We start from the raw sequence: 19,489 nt of genomic DNA on the forward strand, positions 1-19,489 counted from the left end.
CTCACCCTCTGTTGCTCACTCTCTCACTCTGTATCTCTCTCTCTCGTTCTCTCTGACACTTCCGAAGGCAAGACCGGCAGCCTTCACCACATCCGACTCCCCTAAAGATCTTTATGAGTGATTTTGAACATTTTTTTTTTTCCTTTACATTTTTAAAATTCACAGCTGTTGTGGCTCTTGTCACTCTCCTGGTTCTCCCATTAACCTAAATCAAGATGGAGTATGAGGTGGAGCAGGACTGCAGGTCTTGGAGAATAAGCAGAACCCATTTTGAAATATGACAGCGAGAGAAATGTGCAACTTAGTAACAAATAAACATGGTGTGCAAAAGTATCGCATATCATCAGTACTGCAAGCCAGATTTTTATCTTGTTTACGGCCTACATAACTTTTGACTTGTGCCTTCACTAAAGACTGTAGACTCATGGCCTTAGTAATGTGTAACTTCTTAGAACGTCTCCTCTCCTCATGGTCAACAGGGCAAGGTTCACCTGGAGATGCGATTGAGTGAAGTGATCACAGAGAACGGATCAACAGGCCAACACATATCAGTCCGGTGAGTTCTACGAGTCACTTGTTTCCTGTCAAGTGTGCTGTGAGTACAGTTAGTTTGAAACTTTGCAGGGAAATCATGACAGAACTCCAAAGCTTGAGTCAAGTGAGTATTTTCACTGGCTAAAGATCAAACCTTCACATTAAGCCCAGCAAAACAAGTCTCCAACATAAAAGGTGTTAGGTAAAAGTTTGAGTAATAGCGCATAGCATACAATCCTAAACTGACTGTCCACACTTCTCATTCTGAGCAACAACTTGTTTGAGAAAGAAATATGTTTAAAGTTGTTTAAAAAAGGGGGAAAAAAAAAAAAAAGAAGTCGTCATCATTGATAAAAGTTTCAGTATTGCTTGCTAATCTTGGGTCTCGGTAGCTTATTTTGTGTGTGGTTTTCAGTGTGTCACAATATTCCTTTATCATTCACCTTTACTTCCGAGCTGTACATTTCACATCACACAGTTTTCACAAGCACAAACCGATATAAGGGCAGATAATGACGTGGGAGGATGTTGAGAGAGAGAGAGAGAGGGGGGGGGGAAAAAAAGAAAGCGCCCATTGACAGATTAGGCTGAGCATGTAAATTTACACACACGTATGTGCATGTGTATGTCAGACCTCTTGCTGTTTACGTATGTTGTTTTGCACCCCCACCATTCATGCTTGGAGAGCAGGGTAATGAGAAGGAAGTGATGGCATCTGAGCAGGAAGCGTGCGCTTCTCACTCTGCAACCGCTGTGGTTTTCTGCTGCTGTCATTCAGTGTTTGAATCGGATTGTTTGCTTAAACCGTCGGCCTGCTCACTGTCACCTGTGCGTAATTGCTCTTGTTTTTCTCCATCGGGTCGACCAGACAAGTCCACGAAGGGCGTGAGGCTCATCGTCCCGTTGCAGGAAGCTAATCGGAGCAAAGTTGCATCGCGTCGAGTTAAAAATGATGTAAGAGTGAGGCTTTAGGGAATATTGTTATGACAACCTTGAAGATGATACCCAAACATCTTTACATTCAGCTGCTTGGCTTCTCCCTCCGGCCCCGCTTAGCATAGCAGGCTAAATTCATTCTTATTCTCTGCTGACTTGTGCTTAGCAGCCACATCCTGTTTAGACTGCTCACAGTGCCTGTTGTCACCTGAAACACCTGTTTTGTTTTGTTTTAAAAAGATCCTTGTGTGACGCCAGTCAAACGTGAGGTCAGAGTTTCTAATGATATACTGTAATCTAGTTTAATAATCCAGTGCTACATTTAAATATAGTTCACGCTTCATGTTGTTTTTGTTTTTTCCAATACAATACTATATAAACTTGGTTTGTAGTATATGCTTGTCAGTTGAGCCTGATTCCTCTTTTGGTGCAGAGTCATTGACATCTAACATAACTAAGCAGGTTTGTGAACAATAAATAGGGTGATGCAGTGACATTTTTAATGATTATGTCTTTAAGCTTAATGTGCAAAAGCATTTACGGTGTCTGTTTTGAAGACGGGGTGTTTTTCTTATTGTTCCGGTAGTGCAAACCATACAAGGTTTAACACTAAAAGCATTTCCACTGAGGCGTCTGTTGAACCAACAAGAAATTATTTACCATTCACGCACCCGTGGCACGGCATTAAAAGCTAATCTCTCCCAAGGTCTGGGTCACTTTAGGGCCTGTCAAAGTGTTACTGTGTGAAATATTGACGGTTTTGGTCCAAGGTGAGCAGCTCCTCAGTGTTTAGAAAGGTGGAATCATAAGATGTAACAAGAATGCTATAACGGTGTAATATAGTTGCCTTTATTTTATGTTCTTTCTCTTTTCTTGTGTTTTTATTCAGGATAATTGAGTGCAAGGAACTGCCTTTGATCAGTGGGCAGAACTGTGACCCCTATGCTACCGTGTCACTTGTCGGACCTGCCAGGTAACTCTGAATTTCGCGCAGATAACAAAATAAGTTCTTAGTGTGTTACAGAATATAGAAGTAGCTTGTTTGTTCCTTTTTTTTAGCTTTGTGTAATCACATAAGTAATGACCAATTTCCTGAAATAAACAGTGCACAGGTTTTCCACACTGCCTTTAAAACTACTGAGGAATATGTGCAGAAATATTGTGCAGTGTGACTTGAAGCGTAAGGTCCCTACATATATTCTCATCTTTAGGAGCACGCCCGGTCTAAACCAAGGTTGTTATGGTTAAAGCTAATTGTGGAAAAAGTTTGAAGTAGTTTTCTTTTTTTAACTAACTGTAAGAACATCGTGAACTTGTACAGCTGACTTAAAATAAAGTACAAACAGACAACAAATGTCGTTAGTTTTAGTCTTTCTCAGCCTGCCTGAAGAGGCTTTGTCACACATATTTGAGATGTGGGAGTTATTATGGGTTTGTTTGGTTTTTTTAGTTTCAGTTCATTTCCAGAGTGGATTTCTTTTCAGTTTAGTTTTTATTGTTTGAAAGTTTTTATTGGTTTCACTGTATTAGTCAGTTTTTTGTTTGTTTTTAAACTATCATTGTATGGAGGAAATATGTAGGAAGATTTAGGAAAATCGGTGCAGGTATTAGAACAAAAAAAAAATCCATCAAAGCCTCCTTGAGAAATTGTAATTTTTTAAATTTATTTTTTTGAGCCAAACTAAAAAAATACTAAGACTAAGGATCTTTCCTCTAAATATTTTGTTATTGAAAGTTTACAAAATTGTTTCATTTAATTTTAGGTAATTCTAACAACCTTCTGTGGGGCATTTTCAGCTTTTACAAGTTGTTGTGCTTGCATTGTAATATCTGTTTGGACTTTCTTAAATCTTGCTCCCAGCAAGTACCCTCCATATTATTTTTGGAGGCGTTTTTAGCTAGATGCTTTCAAGGCTGTTATTAGGCATCTATAATTCGACTTTTGTGAATATAAAGTTGTTTTATTGAGTTGTTTTTGTCATGAATTAAAGTAACAGGGTGCATGTTATAGATGCTAAAAGCAGGTCTTTTTAGTTGCTAGGCATGATGACAGGATTTCTGATATAGTTGGGAACCTCGAGCAGCGTGAGCTGTACCTGCGTGCCAGGTTTAGTTGCTCAACACCTGATCGTGCAGGAGGAGCTCGCAGACAAAGAGCAAACACGCAGACAGAGATTTTGTGCTATTGTAAGATTAGAAAGACTGAAACTAATTAAAACTATCTGAAACAAACCACACCTCTTGAAACAAATACAATATCAAAATCAAAGACTCAGAACTAGACTCTGGTTTAAACAAATTTTTATTTTATTTTTTTTTAATGAATGTCATGAGTGAGCTGACTAAACTTTCCAAGAATACAAAGACTATGAGCTCAACTATGAGCATCCACTTACAGCTTGCCACCATCGTGAACCTTGTTACAGATGGCAAGATTACATTTTAGTCATCTTAAGTCACTCCCTGACAGTGCGATAGGAGTCACATGCTTCTCTTCCCCTTTTCTTCTCAACGTATCCATAGCTGAATCCTTAAATTATCAGAGAAAATGGCATTCAGTTTCTGTAATGTCTCCCCTAAGGTCTGATCAGAAGAAAACAAAGGTAAAGAAGAAAACCAGCAACCCTCATTTTGAAGAGACCTTCTTCTTTGAGGTAAATCTTGTAACACATGTTACCACATCATAGGTTTCAAATGGTCTGTTGGTTACAGCAGATAATTGTATATATTAACCATGACATGTTCATCTGCAGGTCACACGGTCCTACTCCAGGAGGACTCAATTCAACGTGGAGGAGGAGGACATCGAAAAACTTGAGATAAAGTGCGTTTTGAAGGTTTTTTCCCCCCTTTTGTGTGCGCTTAACGCTCTCTCTCGCTGTCTAACAGACCCACACACATACATGTACACGCTTCCCCTTTATAGTCTTGACAAAAGAAGAAGAATTTCTTAACGACTTCAGGTTTTAAAAAAAAAAAAAAAAAAACCCAAACAAAAAAACTTTTTATTTGGTGTATTCTGACTACTGATGGAGAGCCTTTGATTTCTGGTTAAGGATATGTGGGGCTTCCATCACAGTGGATTCATAGCTCACTGGGTAAGACTAGTCAGAGCTGAAGGTAAACACTCGTGCATGGTGTTGAGGTTTGGATTTGAGGTGGTGTCATTGCACACATTGTATTGGTTTTTATGCACCAAGCAGGTAAGCACCGCTTAGTAGCGATTTTTCTTTTAAGCCCTTTCTGCCATATTTGAAGTGGGTGGTTGTTTTGTGCTGAACACACAGACAGAAAGAGCAACATTTATTTTGCCTTGCTACTTGTACATGTAGTTTGTAGTAACAGTTGTATATTTGCAGATGAAAAACATTCTTTCAGTCCACATCCTTTCCCCTTTTTTGCAGAGTTGATTTGTGGAACAATGAGAATCTGGCTCAGGATGTTTTTCTGGGGGAAACACGGGTTCCTGTCAAGATCCTACAAAGCGACCACATTCACAAAGCCTGGTAAGGAGCAGACGGAAGTATCTCGCTATCTTTAAACGTATTTATGCATACTTATTGAGCACTAGGCTGACAAATTTAGATTTTCTGTCCCCTTGTTTTGAAAATGGGTTTAAAGTGGAATCCTCCCCCCTTCAGGCACATGCCTGTAATAAAGACAGAGCATTTTCTTCCCATTTTAAATGGCAATACTGAGATAAAACTGAAATGTTCATGAGCTTTGGTTTACACCCCTATTACCTCCTGTTTACATAACTCCTAAAAGATTTTCCAAAATAGATTCAGAAGGGTCAGTTTTACCTATATGTGCTCGACTAAATCCAGCACAGTCTGATGTGTCTGTGCCTTTAAAAATTTACTACGGGGGGGGGAAAAAACAAAAAACATGATCATTAATCTGTCATGGCCTGATTACCTTCCTCTTTACCAAACAGGGTTTTTTTTTATTTTTTATTTATTTAAACACTGGAAGGTGGAGCCGCTGCCTTTGGTATTTCACTGTTCAGGAACCCAGTCTTGCATGTCTGTTTGCACTGTTGCATTTTCTTGCTTTTACAAGGTGATCTTAAAACTCTTCCTAGATTTCTCAGAGTTCAGCAGTTTTTCCACTGTGTGGGTGTTTTCCTTGCTTTGCGTCAGAGTAGGAGATGTGGGATTACGCCAGATAGCAGTTTGTTCAACATTATGCACTCCACACTGTATATAAATGCCACTTGTTTTGCACATATTCAACTCTGTATATTTTATATATTTTATTATTATTATTATTATTTTATTTTATTTTTTTACTATTTAATTTGTAAAAATGTGTATACACACACACACACACACACACACACACGTAGGAAAATATTTAGTATACACATCCAGAAATGCATACACTATTATATATTGTACATATATTTATTAGTTTCAGGTTGGCCATTCTTGTATTTTGCTCGTTTGTGTTGTTGTGTTTGCACATCTCTGTTGCTTGTGGGGCTCGCACACAAGAATTTCACTCGCATGTGCTGTGCCAGTGTGCCTGCACATGTGATGTGACAATAAAAAGTGATTTGATTTGATTTGATTTGTTAGTAGATGAGGGCTTTGAGTCGAGTGCGTGGGTGGCTTATGCATGGTGGCAGTACCTCATGTCCTGTGTTTATGCTGGAAGTCGTCCATGTTGCATTCATAAAAAGTGTTGGGTACAGGTGATCTGTTAAAGTGTCTCTGTCTGTGTGCAGTGATTACAGATCAAGGGGATTACGGGCAAACCTGCAGTGACTGCAGGCCAACTCGACATGTATAATGTTGTTTTACCCCACCTGTTGGCTTATGGAGAGATGTGCAGGCACTATGGGAGGAAGATTTATTGATCACTAGGCTGACTAATATGTTCTGAATCAAGGGTGGGGGAACTCCAAGCCTTAAGGGCCGTGTCCTGCAGGTTTTAGATCTCGCCCTGGGTCAACACACCTGAATCAAATGAATGAACCTGAATTAGTTCATTACCAGGCCTCTGGAGAACTTCAAGACATGTTGAGGAAGTAATTTAAAACCTGTTTTGGATCAAGGACTCCTCTGAAACCTGCAGGACACCAGCCTTTGAGGCCTGGAGTTCCCCCACCCCTCGTCTAAATGGATATTATAAAAAGACTTTTCCTCCCATGTCCAGATTTTTGGTCATTTTGATCTTTTCTTTCTTAATTTAAATGTCAAAAAAACGCCGATTAGCGGTTGAACAGCCTCACAAATTTAGATTTTCTTTCCCCTTGTTTTGAAAAAGGGGTTCAAAGTTAAATCATCCCTCGTTTAGGCATATACCTGTAATAAAGACAGAAGCATTTTCTGAACATTTTAAATGCCTATGTCGAGATAAAGCTGAAATATTTGTGTGCTTTGGTTTACACCCCTATATGCTGTTAAACAAGCCTAATGATTGAATTCCTCTTATTTTAAGTGAAAGCTGTTAGAGCAGCAGGAAAGAATTGGCAGCGTAGCAAAGACGGCTGTTTAGTTGATATACTGTGATAAACAGGTATCTGTACTGAGCAGCATTTAGAAACCTTTTTTTGGTTTTTCTCAGTTGTTGCTGTAAAATATCCTCTAGTTTATCGTCTTGCTTTGCAATCTATTTATCATGGTTTTATGATTTTCAAGATTTTATGCTCATTACTTAAAACCTTTGTAAAGTGGACTTAAATCCTTTGTGATGCTGCATATTTACTGCACTATTCCTGATACTTACTCTATTTCATGTTTATAGTATACATATTTTCTAAAGATGCATCCATTGAACTTTTTTGGCTTATTTCAAATTTCCCTTTTTCCGATACCAGCATTTTCCACTTTCGATATTCTTTCTAAAACCAGCACATACAAGCTAATCAGCTTTTATTCACTGATTTGTTTTTTTCTTAAATAGTAAAAGAAACTATAAAACCTTTACAGTTTCTGCAGTAAGTTACAGGATCTTCTTTTGCTGAAACAACTGAGTATAAAGTTTTCTGCTACTGCAAAGAGGTGAAAATAAGTTTCTGTACCTGACATGTATAATCTTTCTAGACAAAAGCAGGGTCTAGTAGATTTATAGAACAAAATAAATGTCAGGTACTTCCATAATTTTCCAATATATTTATAACTTCACTAGATAACCGGAGATCAACTCTCGTCTCTTTTTCTCCCGTCTCCATAATTTTTCTCCTAACTGCTTTAATCGTTCTGCTCATACCGAAGCTGCCGACTCTTGGCTGGCTCTGACCTCTGGATAGGTTCAACCACTTTTCTTTTGTTACCTTCTTAAACTTGTCCTTGTTCACTTAAGTTAGGTCGATTTAAGTGTCTGGTTAGGTTTGTTGTTAGGATCGTTTTCGTGGTGGTCCCCCCGCAGTTTACTTTGGAGAACTTTGTCGCCGAACTCAGAGCTGAGACCATCTGTGCTAACACCGTGTAAGCTTGTGGCTGTGAATATACCACTGTGCACATGTTATGTATTTATGAGATATAGTGTCTTGTAATCAGACGTGAGGCTGTCAGAGGGTCACTGGTGCGAGCTGAGTACACTGGGAATCGGCTGATTGCAGTTCCTGGTTGATTCAATGTTGCGTTTTTTTTGTTTGTCTTTTTAATATTTTCCCACTTTGAGGATCTCATGCATCTCTGTTGTTACTTCATCTGCTGTTTCAACTGGCTGTTACTGATTTATGAAAATGGGAGAGTGTGTTAGTTGTTAATTATTAATTATTAGTGGTCATAAGCTGCTTCTTTGCCTGGACCACCCCCACTATAAACAAGCACTCCCACCTCCACCACACCGCACCCTATCCCTGCCACCCACACACCCACCAATATCAGTCATGGCCTATGTAACCCTCGTCACTTTCTCAACCCTGTCCTCTAATGTGTGACTTTGTATTGTGCCCCTTCCTCCTGTTTTGTGTATATACTCCTCATGTCTGTTATTTATTCCTGCTGTCCTGCTAGTTATGTTTTCATACCATGCTCAGATGGTGTGGCGCTCCCACAATTTTGTAGTACATGTACAACAATCTGGCATCTCTACTAGAAGTTTGTGCATTAAAACAAAGAGCTAAGAAGTCTTAAGTTAACTGGATGGATGCACACCAGATGTAAACCGCTGCGTGCTCAAATAAGCAGCTCTCGATCTTTATCTGCATCGAAGATAATAACATGTCAGCTGTTTTGTTCAAAATTTGTTTCCACTTTCCTCAATTGGCTGTGGAGGGGTGAAAAAAAATATTGCAGGTTTAAACTCTGTGTTTGACTCAGACAACTGTATTCTGCATGAGTATATGTGCACAACTCATCATATATTTAGGTAAGACATTGGATAAAAGCACATTTTGACAAATGAAGATGCTTTCTTCTGTCCTGCAAAGTGTTTTTGGAAGCTTCAGTGTTCGTTTTGCTGCTTTTTTTCTGGTACAGTTGGTCTGTGATGTGTTAAACAGTTGGTATCAAACAAGCAGGATCAGCTTTTTTTTTTTTTTTTTTTTTTTTAAATTATGTGTAATCTTAGGTGGGTTGTGTTGTAGAGTTAATACTTTATGAAAGTGTCCAGGCTGTCTGTGACTGACACACATGTTCTCAGTTATCTGGTTTCTGTCTTGGTTATGTGATAAGTCGCAGGTTCCATGTGTTCAGAGGATGACTCATTAGTCACAGCACAGTAATGTGTTGTTTCTCTTATTGTCACCCATAAGGTATCTCCTTCAGCCAAAAGGGAACGGCAACAAATCCAAGTCTGATGATTTAGGATCCTTGCGTTTGAAGCTGACCTACATAGAAGACACAGTGCTGCCATCTGCCTGCTACACGCCACTCTGCACCCTGCTGCTCAAATCCCCAGATGTGAAGGTGAGACAGACGCTTTAAGTCGAAGCAAATCCTGATGAGAAAATTCCACACTGAGACGATGCAGAGATCGATATTGTTGTCTTTTCTCTTTTCACTTTTTTTTTCTCACCCTTCTTCAGCCCATCTCAGCATCAGCAGCACACATCCTGGGGGACATTTGCAGAGAGCGATACGAGGTCGTTCTGCCGATGGTCCGACTGCTGCTCCACAACAATCGCTTCGTGCCTTTTGTCTCTGCTGTGGCAGCACTGGAGCTGGACAACACTCAGTGAGTACTCCTCTGGCACATACCTTTTTACACCAAGCCAAGTAGATACACCGGATAGAAACATGCAAACAGATGTTACTGCACTGCAGTCACGCTGTGTTTTCCCTAACAAACAGTTCAACTTTCTGGCTATGACTAATGCAATAAAACAGGAAGCAGCTCTAAAATACAATAGAGCTTCAAGAGTGAATGTGGTTTTAATTACTCGTCTTGACTCAGACGGTCTGATTCTGAAACTTCATAAAAATTCTAGTCACAAAATAAAGTCTAATTGGTGTCTGTGGAATATCTGTGTCCATACAGGGAGGCTAACACTATATTCCGTGGCAACTCGCTGGCAACGCGCTGCATCGATGACATGATGAAGATTGTGGGAAAGAATTACCTATCTGTCACCTTGAAGCCTGTAATAGATGAGGTATGAGTAAAAAGGAGACACACACACACACACACACACACATCCTGTGTCGATGCCAGAATAGTCATGAATCACTGGGGTTAGAATGGAAAAATCCACTTAAACATCTGCCCTTCAGCCTCAGTCTGCAGATGTGCAGATGTAATTGGAGGGTTTGGATAGGCGCAGGGTATTTTCCTTTAAACGGTTTTAAAACTGTAATTTTTTTTTTAATCCTGTCTGGCTTGTTGACACTGGTCTAGATGTACAGGTTGAAGGCCACTGTAATTACCACAGTTTCTTGCAACTGTATCTACAGAGTGTGCATTATTGTGTATTTGGTCTTTTCTTTTATCTGTGACTTACAATTGCTAGTTAATTTGAGTTCTTCGACATAAAGCAAAAAGACACAGCTGGTGTTGAAAATGCCTTCAGTCCCTCCTCTCACTCACCGTGTCCAGCTGGTGTCCCTCCAATTTCAAGAAAATCTGAATAAACGTGCAGCTCCACACAGCAGCAAATCTCAGTTCTTGTTCACTTGAAATTTAAAGATTTGGTTTGTACTAATTGTTCTTTGTTTGCTTGCTTGATTTTTTTTTTTTTCCCCCTCGTATCTTTAACAGATTTGTGAATCCAACAAAACCTGTGAGATAGACCCTATTAAACTAAAGGAAGGTGACAATGTAGAGGTCAACAAGGTAAGTGCACCCATCTCACTAGATTTATCAGTCTTGTAACAGGATTAATTGAAGCTTTGCTTGTCGTAAAACTGCGAAAAAAAGTGTTTATCCACTTTTTAGCTTCTGTTTAAAACATTTTAAAGTGATGCTAAGTTGTTGTGAGTTTTTTACTTTACCTGTGCAGGAAAACCTGCAGGGTTACGTCCAGAAAGTCTTCTCCTCCATCACCCAGTCAAGTTCTAACTGCCCACCACTAATGTGTGACGTCTTCAGGTCTCTGAGGCATTTGGCCTGCAAACGCTTTCCAGGTAAAACGTAGAGCCAGTGTTAAAAAGAAAAACTGCTGTGACAAAAGGTTATATGCACACCCACAGCAGGTGTGTAAATTGTGACGTAAATGTCATTATGCCGGGCTTTTAGCAGATTGCGATGTTGCTGCTGGCTAAATGCCTTAGTAGTCCACAGCAGTATATTAAACCAAATGATATTTGGTATATTTATATATATACACTCACCAGTCTTTTCTTTGCATACACCTTGATTTTACTGGGTTGGACCTTTGCTTTGCCTTATGAGCTAACTTAATTCTTCATGGCATAGATTCAGCAAGGTGCTCGATACATTCCTGAGGTTTTGGTCTATTTTGACAGTTTTGAGCTTTTCTCATATAAAATATCTCTATTTTATACGCCATTTTTTTTTTGCCGATTGAATTGAATTTGCTGGTTTCTCAGGTGTTTCTTTCTCCTCTCCACAGGCGACCCACATGTTCAGTACTCAGCCGTCAGCAGCTTTGTGTTTCTGCGCTTTTTTGCTGTCGCTGTTCTCTCTCCTCACTCCTTTCAACTGCGTTCCCATCATCCTGTAAGTACACGTCACCCACTCTCAGCGCTAATGACCAGTGAGCGTTTGCAGTTTACGTTCTCAGTCGGTTAACCTCGGTGCCGTTGTACATTTTCTGTAACTGCAGGATCCCGAGATTTCCCGGACGCTCACACTCATCTCAAAAACCATTCAGACTCTCGGCAGCTGGGGTAGCTTGTCAAAAAAGCTGGTAAGATTTATATTGCTGAAATTCTAGTGTGAACTACGTGTTGTCCACTTTATAGTAATTGACAAACAGAGGCACTTTCCAAATGCATTTTTTTTCCTGTTATGCTAATTAAACCCACTTTGTTTTTTCTCTTTCTAGTCCAGTTTTAAAGAAACCTATATGTATGACTTCTTCAAATCATTCCAGGAAGAGAAGTGTATCGAAAAAGTTAAAAAGGTATTTTTCCCCCCTCACATACTCACATAAAGGTCTATAAAAGGATTCATCATTTCTAATGGCTGTTATCATTTTGTTTCCAGTTTCTGGATGAAATCTCCTCCAACGTCAGTAAGGAGTCCAGTGGGCTGGAAGACGCTGTCGTTCTCAAGGAGGGGTGAGTGTTCAGTTCAAGTCTGGGCAGAACTGAGAACTCTCACTTGGTAATAAAGAAGCCTTGAGAGTAGGCATAAAACAACAAGTGAATTTTATGACACGATAACCGTTTGAGGGCGTTCACTATGTCCTGTTAGAAGACTCTAATTACATCATTTGAGCATAAAGATTACTCTGAAGTAATAAATTGTACTTATGTTTTTTTTGCCTTAAGTAAATCAGCTCAGATTTGAACCCTTAGCCTGTCCTTTTATAGGGAAGTACAGAAACGTGCTCAGGGGAGAAAACCCCCTGGAATGAAAACGTTTAAGAAGAGGTGGCTCAGACTGACCAACAGGGAGCTCTCCTACCACAAACATAAAGGTGAGACCAGTTTACTGTAATCTCATACTCGAATGTGATGAAAACTAATGAGACAAACACGTATGCACGGGTTACACGCAATGCTAAGTTCCCGATACTAGCACTAGATGGAGCTAAAGTAATTACTTGTATATTACTTATAAAATTAAGAGATTAAATGGACTGGTTCTTTTATATAGTGCATTTCTACTGAGTATTCAAAGCACTTTATACTTGCCTCATTCACCCATTCATACAAGCACTTTTTTTCTGTTTATGCCTTTTAAAGTACTGGACAATAAGCATATACAATGACCTGATTTGTTTTTGTAGTTTCCTGTGTTGATTACTTGCGTGTTGACTTTGCATCAGCTGATTAATGAAATGCATGTTTTGAGGGCTTTGCAGAGTAAATACTGCCTTTCTGTGATACTTAAGGAAAGTTTCGAGTGCTCAGTAAATTGTCAGAGAGAGAGGGTGTGATAATAAACAAGATTGATCATCAATCATTGGAGCCAGTTGATAGGAATATAAAACTTCAAGTCTTCAAGGAATTTCCCAAAAAATCTGTTCAAAAACTGCAGCTTTTACTTTCATAGGAGAAGTTAAAATGTTTTATTTTCTTCTGCTCATTATTTAAGCTAAACGGTAATGTTGTTGAGACTGGAGGCTGTTTGTGCGTAAACCTAACAGAATGACTTGTTCTCCCCAGGGAAAGATGCCGACCGCACCATTAATGTCAAAAATATCCGGGCGGTGGAGAAAGTGGATGAAAGTGCCTTTAACCGCAAAAATGTAAGCCAGTTCCCCCTCTCACATGGCCCCGTCATCACTTCTCATGTATTACCCGTTTAAAATGGAAACGTCAGTGCCAGTGTCACTTCCTCCTGTTGTTATTAACAGTGAAAACGGCGCATTGTTGGTCTCATGGGCACGTTCACTTTCAAATGAAGTACAGAAATGACAATGTTGTTGTTGCTGGTGTAGAGGGGCGCTTTGTTTCTTGCGCTCAGAATGACCTTTATGGGAACGAAACGGTCACATCATAGTTTAACTACTTTGTTTCTCTTGCGTCAGATGTTTCAGGTGGTCCACTCTGAGAAGCCTCTTTACGTCCAGGCTGGAAACTGTGTGGAAGCCAGCGAGTGGCTGGAGGTCCTGAGCCAGGTCAGTCGTTGCAACGAGGGACGCCTGGCCACTTTCCACCCGTCAAACTACACCAGCGGGGCCTGGCAGTGCTGCCAAAGCCTGAGTAGCAACGCTCCAGGCTGCAAGCCCTGCACAACGTGAGTTTTTCCTCCACATCAACACCACCGCGAGGGGCGGGGCGGGGGGGAATGGTTCAGTACCCTCGCTGCCATACGTGGGGCGTGTGTTGCAGATCACAATAAACGCTTAATAAAACTGCCTGCTGGTCTTAAGTTTGACTGACTGTGTAGGTGCTCACGAGCAAACCTTAACCTTTTAATCATTATCTCTTGTTATGAGGACATTTCAAATGGAAAATAGAAAACTTCTAAAGCAGGATTTTTCAGGTGTGCTGATTTTTATATGATGTTAAAAAAGAAAAGTCTTTTCAGCGTGGCATCAAAGCAGGTTAAGTTTGAAGTTTTCAATAAGGAAGAGGCTTTGTAGGGACTAAACTGAGCTTTAATTGAGAAGTGTTTGATTTCATTTATCAGCTACTGACTTTGAGGACTGTCATTTAGCTGCTCTGATGTTGTCGATCTTCTTCACCGCCTCTGTAGATGTTTAGCAAGTTTACAAAGATGAGTCAGATGGTGCACTTTCATGCTAACGTCTGTAGTGTAAGTGATGTGTGCGAGTGTGGAGAGATGCATGTATTTACGTTGTTTTTCTTAGTTTGTGAGTTTCCTTTTTTTGCTGCTTTTTCCTGCAAAGATTTCTCTACACTTGTGTTCTCTCCTGTTTCAGCACCATGCTGGCCAACCTGCAGCTGGATATAGACTGTGACCGAGAAGCAGAGAGAATTTTCTCACTCCTCTCAGCAAACGACACAAAGCTTCAGAGCATGGAGGGTCAGTATCAGTATCGTTTTCAGAAATGCTTCATTAGAGAGAGCAGGGTATGGTTCATATAAATGCAGCTGACTCATGATATGACGTTCAGTTTAGGGTATTTAATCGTATAAAACTACAAGCCTTATGTATACATTAGGCCCAGTGTTGTGCAGAGTGAGGTCAGATCAGCTGGTGTTTGTCTCTCAGACATTTGCGAGCTTTTTTTTTTTTTTTTTTAAACACCAGCAGCTGTCCTTTGTGGGATCAGCCATCAAAGCAATCAACGTATGAAGATGTCAGGTTTTAAATTCATTCATTCTCCACACTATGGTGTGTTTCACACGAACCACTGAGGGCAAAACTTTTAATTTCCAGTGTGGCGGGACAACTCATTTTCAGCCTTCATCTGGTGATTTAGAGGTGAAGTTGGTCTAATTCAGGACCACTAGAGCACCAACATCTTAAATCAAAACCACAGACAGTATAAATGGTCACGTAGCTACTGTGACATCATCTGTTGCTGAGCATTTGGTAACCATCCCTCAGATAATCCTCCTCAAACACAGTATCGCCAAACTTTACAACATAGATTTAATTTATTATTCAGTGTGACCCAAAACGAGTGACTAAGCCCATAAAGTCATCGGGAATCTGTTTGGTTATCTCAATAAACATTTTCCCACAGACTTGTCTAGTAACAGAAGTCCTTTAACAGACACAGCTATCGCCATCTGGTGGCCAACTTAGGGCACTTTTACACAGGCTTCATTCATCTGACCTTAAAGCTAAATCTACGGTGGCTCTGAGAGGACAAATGGATTGCAAGATAAGAAAGTAGCAGGAAAATCTCACAAAACACAACAAAGTGTTTCTAGGGAGACAATAACAGGACAGACGAGCTGTGGAAGTGACAGAAACCAAAACATGCACCGGACTGCACTGGGACGCGCTTACAGGAGGAAAACACTTCCGTTTTGTTTTGTAATTTTATTATTATTATTTTTCTTGTGTTTTATGTGCTTTTGCAGGAGTTTTTCTATGTACTGGTGTTTTCTTGCAGTGCATTTGACCTCTCAGGGCCACTGTTTGCATCCACGTTTCATACAAACTATTAAACACGCCTCCTTTTTTTGTATCACATGGTTTTCCCCATTGGGCTGAACACCTCGGACACCCAGTCTGCCATCTCAGTTTTTCTACTTTCACTCTGGTGTCTGTGTAAAAGAGCGAGGGTAAACTGTTTTGCACATACTGCTAATGAAGCTGTTACTTCACTATATCGTCGCGTAGATAAAAACTTGTTTCCTGCCGTCTTCGTGTTCACCATCTCACTTCCGAGCACTTGAAGTTGCACTTTGTAATGTTTGTCCTCTCCACAGATGCCTGTGCCAGTTTGGCAGTGTATCAGGGCCCCCAGCGAGAGCCGGAGGAATACTCAAAGTTCACCATTCAGGAACCCAAAGAGACCTTTCACACACTGAAACAGCTCCGAAACATCATGGAGGAGCTGCAGCGGCAGCACAATAGCAGGAATGACGTACGGCAGTACGGCAGCCTGTAAGTCTCCATGTTACATTATTACAATACACCAGTTTTACGCAGTATGAGTATATAATGCAGTGACGGTAAATGATGTGGAAATCTTATTAATAATACTAAAACACATTCTGCAGTGTGGATGCTGAAAGTAGGACTATGTGATCTAAATTGGTAGAGGAAGTGCAGAACACGATGGCAAAGAAAAATGGGAAATTTTCAAAATAAGACGCTAAAGTTGTGATCTAAAGCCCTGCAAAGGACATCACAGGTGCACAGGGCAGCATCTGATATCCCCATGTTGTTGTTGTCCCTGGATCATCATCATCATCGATGTTGGTCCAGGTTTTAATACTGCAAGGGACCATTAATACTGTTGTGATGTCATAGTTTTTCGACATGGAAACACAATCACGTCACACAGCAAAGCCAAACCTTAATCCTAGCTCTGACTATGGCCCCTCTATCCCTGCCCTATAATGATAATGATGATCCAGGACGAACACCTGGATCTCCGCTACACCTGAGGATCAGTTCAAAAGTTTTGGACACTAAAAGTAAAGCTGGGAAGCTTGCAGAAATAACAAAAGAAAGTTTGACTTAAAGGGACTAACGCCCTAACTTTAATGTTTTATTACAGCTGTGGCCCAGGACTCTCAGAAAGATCACTTACTCATTATCTTTGTCTTCCTTCCCGTTTCAGTGACAACCCCATAGTGGGAAAAACCTCTTAACCTGGCTGGGGCGATCTGGTCCAAAAGCAGCCACGCCTGCATCACAACAAAGCGCCTACGTTGTCCATTAGAAGCCCCAGGAGCTGTGCCAGTGAGAAAAGGTGCGACCAGGTGAATGATACGCCACCTGACCTCCACATGTCATGAGTCCACTACAGCAGTGACAGCCCGAGAAGGGGAGCCAGAACAAGCTTGTGAGCTTGACCAGGATCGCACCTTCATCCTCGAAAGGAATGAACCCTTAGGTGTTTTTTCTTTTTTTCTTTTTTTTGAAGTATGTTGCCTCATCTCCTCCCCGTCCTCTGCAGTGAAGGTCACAGATTCTATCCGTGTCTTAACTTATGTCCCCCTTTTTACGTACAGCTGTGTGAAATGGGCATCATTAGATGGTGTGTGAATAGGCTGCTAATTTTTTCTTTTATTCACAGAGTTTTATACGAACAGCTGTAATGATGCTCTCCTCTCATCTGTGAACATCTGTCTTTACAGTTGATTCCTAATCACCAATCTGGAGGCCCCTCCCCCCCGTAAACTTCAGTCTTTTCTCCTCCTCCTGAACAAATGTAAATGTATATTTTCAAAGAACATTTAAACCGGTCTGCCTTACTTTGACGGATGTTTCTTTCACATCAAATGCTGAGGGAATAATGCAAAAGCACTTTAAATATTTGGAGCACTCCAAATAGAAAATGATTGGATACTTGGTATCAGCTTTCCCCATTTTGATCAGTTACATGATCCTTTGTTTCATTCCTGTACAATAACATTTATAGCCTGTAGATTTTAAGATATTTTTCTTGACCAAAGACGATTTCATAGGTTTGAACATGAACTTGAAGAAATTAATGTATTTTGAATACAAATGGTTTAAAAATGGAGATAAATAAGATGAATATATATAAATATATATATGTTTGGTTTATGTGTACGTTTTTGCTAACATATCCTTTACTTTTTAGTGACTTAAGGCAAGCAGTTTGCATGCGTTCAGTTTTGAATCCTGATAGCACGACTGTAGTGAAGAGTTGTATTTCCCTGTGATTGTGAATCGTATCGGTACGGTGTGCGTCAGATCTGTGCTGTCGTGTTGAGAGCCTTGAAACCTTACTAACAGTGGCTTATGTAAGAAATGATGTTCAACCTGCAGAGAGGAACCAATTGGAATAACAAAATCGCCCCTGTCTTTCACGCTTTAGTCCAGACAATCTCCGCCAGTGCGCACGTTATGTCCTCCTTCTTTACTATCGCGGCTCCAGCTGTTTTGTTTCATCGTCTTCTTGAAATGTGGCACAGCTGTTTGCCACAGCACTCTGCTGCAATGACCAGTAGAGAAACGTCTGTGTAGTAAAGGGAAAAATATGATGTTATTACAAACTGTCAGACTCTTAAAGTTACTCATATTCTAGCATGCATGTCCTGCAGGAGTAGGGTTGCATCAGATGAACAAAGCAATAGCAAATAATCAAGATTGATTGCGTAAAATAGAGATTATCAAATTTACTTTGTGGGTCTTACTCCATTTTAATTGAATTCAGTTTGTTTGTAACTGACACAAACCAGCTCCTCAATTTTATTTTTTAAGTGGTAACCAGCAAAATTTCCCCCCAGTTAGGCTGATTTTGATTATCAGTCGGAGGATTGTTTTGTTTTTTTTTGGGGGGGGGGATTTTTGTTCATTTTTTCCCTCTGAAAGAACCAGTGAACAATCACTTTGATTCAGTCTTGATTTTTGAGTTCTTTTTTTGTTCCTTCCTGTGGTTTTGAGTCTGCTTCCCATTTGAACGATGAAGTGTTGAATAGAGACAAAATTAAAGTGGACCTGTTATGCTTCTAAATTCTCTCATATACTTACAGGTTTAATTGTGGGTGCTCATATAAACAAGTGTATGCAGAGTTAAAAGTTCACACTGCTCTACATTCACTGTTTCAGAGGTTGTTTTGTTGTGTTTTTTCTACTCATGGATGGTGATGATGTCAGAGAGTGGATATCCCCTTATATGGTCATCTCAGCTCCATATAGGGGGATATCTAGGGCATCCAATCAGAAGGAAGGATTTCACAAAGCCTTAAAGAGACAAACGCTCAAACAGGTTATTTTAGGTAGACGATCAAATGAGAAGAAATACAAACATGGAGCAGTGAAAGATCATAACGGGTCTCCTTTGAACATCTAAAGTTTAAACATTGAATGCTGATATTACAGGGTTAACTGTGTCTTTTCTTTTATTTGTCTGTGATTGTTTTCATGAGTTGTGTCTTTGGTCCATTATCTATTTCTAACTTGCATGTCTTGTACATTTAACAATATATTTTTCTAGGAAAATGTTTTGTACCTTTTTTTTTTTTCCTCTCTTTTAAACACTGATTTTAATGTATTACTCAGCTGGTACTTTTGTTCTCAGTCTGTCGACTTCGTCAAGGCTGGATGCTTTCTGTTTTTTTGTTTTTTTTTGTTGTTGTTGTTTTGTGTGTGTTTTCTATGCCCGTCCGCACTCCTTATTGGCTCCTCGTGGCCATAACTCCCTCAAAACTCCCTCTCGTTGAAGCTGATTAACACAGTGTTACTGCGGTGAATGTCGCGTGTTCACGTGCACGTCAGTAGTGAACAACGTGCCTGATCGGAGCCAAAATAAAACTGTAAAGTGATTTCACGCCGATTCGGTTAATGGACTTTGCTTATGATTTGAGTGACGCTGAATAAAAACAAATCTCTGATGTCAAACTTCGACATCTGAATCGGAAAGCTAGCGTAG

At 40.1% G+C, this 19,489-nt stretch overlaps 1 protein-coding gene across 1 annotated transcript in view; it reads left to right on the top strand.

Annotated features, from left to right (window-relative positions):
• Positions 1-18,014, top strand: part of rasa2 (RAS p21 protein activator 2) — a 30,452-nt gene extending 12,438 nt beyond the window's left edge. Inside the window, exons 5-24 of the mRNA XM_080888689.1 lie at positions 480-556; positions 2,360-2,443; positions 4,052-4,124; positions 4,224-4,294; positions 4,875-4,976; positions 9,179-9,332; positions 9,452-9,600; positions 9,904-10,018; positions 10,621-10,695; positions 10,862-10,985; positions 11,435-11,541; positions 11,648-11,731; positions 11,870-11,947; positions 12,031-12,104; positions 12,360-12,466; positions 13,158-13,240; positions 13,523-13,731; positions 14,381-14,484; positions 15,846-16,023; positions 16,706-18,014. Of these exons, the coding sequence (XP_080744815.1) occupies positions 480-556; positions 2,360-2,443; positions 4,052-4,124; positions 4,224-4,294; positions 4,875-4,976; positions 9,179-9,332; positions 9,452-9,600; positions 9,904-10,018; positions 10,621-10,695; positions 10,862-10,985; positions 11,435-11,541; positions 11,648-11,731; positions 11,870-11,947; positions 12,031-12,104; positions 12,360-12,466; positions 13,158-13,240; positions 13,523-13,731; positions 14,381-14,484; positions 15,846-16,023; positions 16,706-16,736 (2,079 nt within the window). The 3' untranslated portion in view covers positions 16,737-18,014. The remainder of the gene's footprint in view (positions 1-479; positions 557-2,359; positions 2,444-4,051; positions 4,125-4,223; positions 4,295-4,874; positions 4,977-9,178; positions 9,333-9,451; positions 9,601-9,903; positions 10,019-10,620; positions 10,696-10,861; positions 10,986-11,434; positions 11,542-11,647; positions 11,732-11,869; positions 11,948-12,030; positions 12,105-12,359; positions 12,467-13,157; positions 13,241-13,522; positions 13,732-14,380; positions 14,485-15,845; positions 16,024-16,705) is intronic.
• Positions 18,015-19,489: the final 1,475 nt, after the last annotated feature.

This window comes from Rhamphochromis sp. 'chilingali', assembly GCF_963969265.1.
Source record: "Rhamphochromis sp. 'chilingali' genome assembly, chromosome: 8".
Classification (NCBI taxonomy): domain Eukaryota; kingdom Metazoa; phylum Chordata; class Actinopteri; order Cichliformes; family Cichlidae; genus Rhamphochromis; species Rhamphochromis sp. 'chilingali'.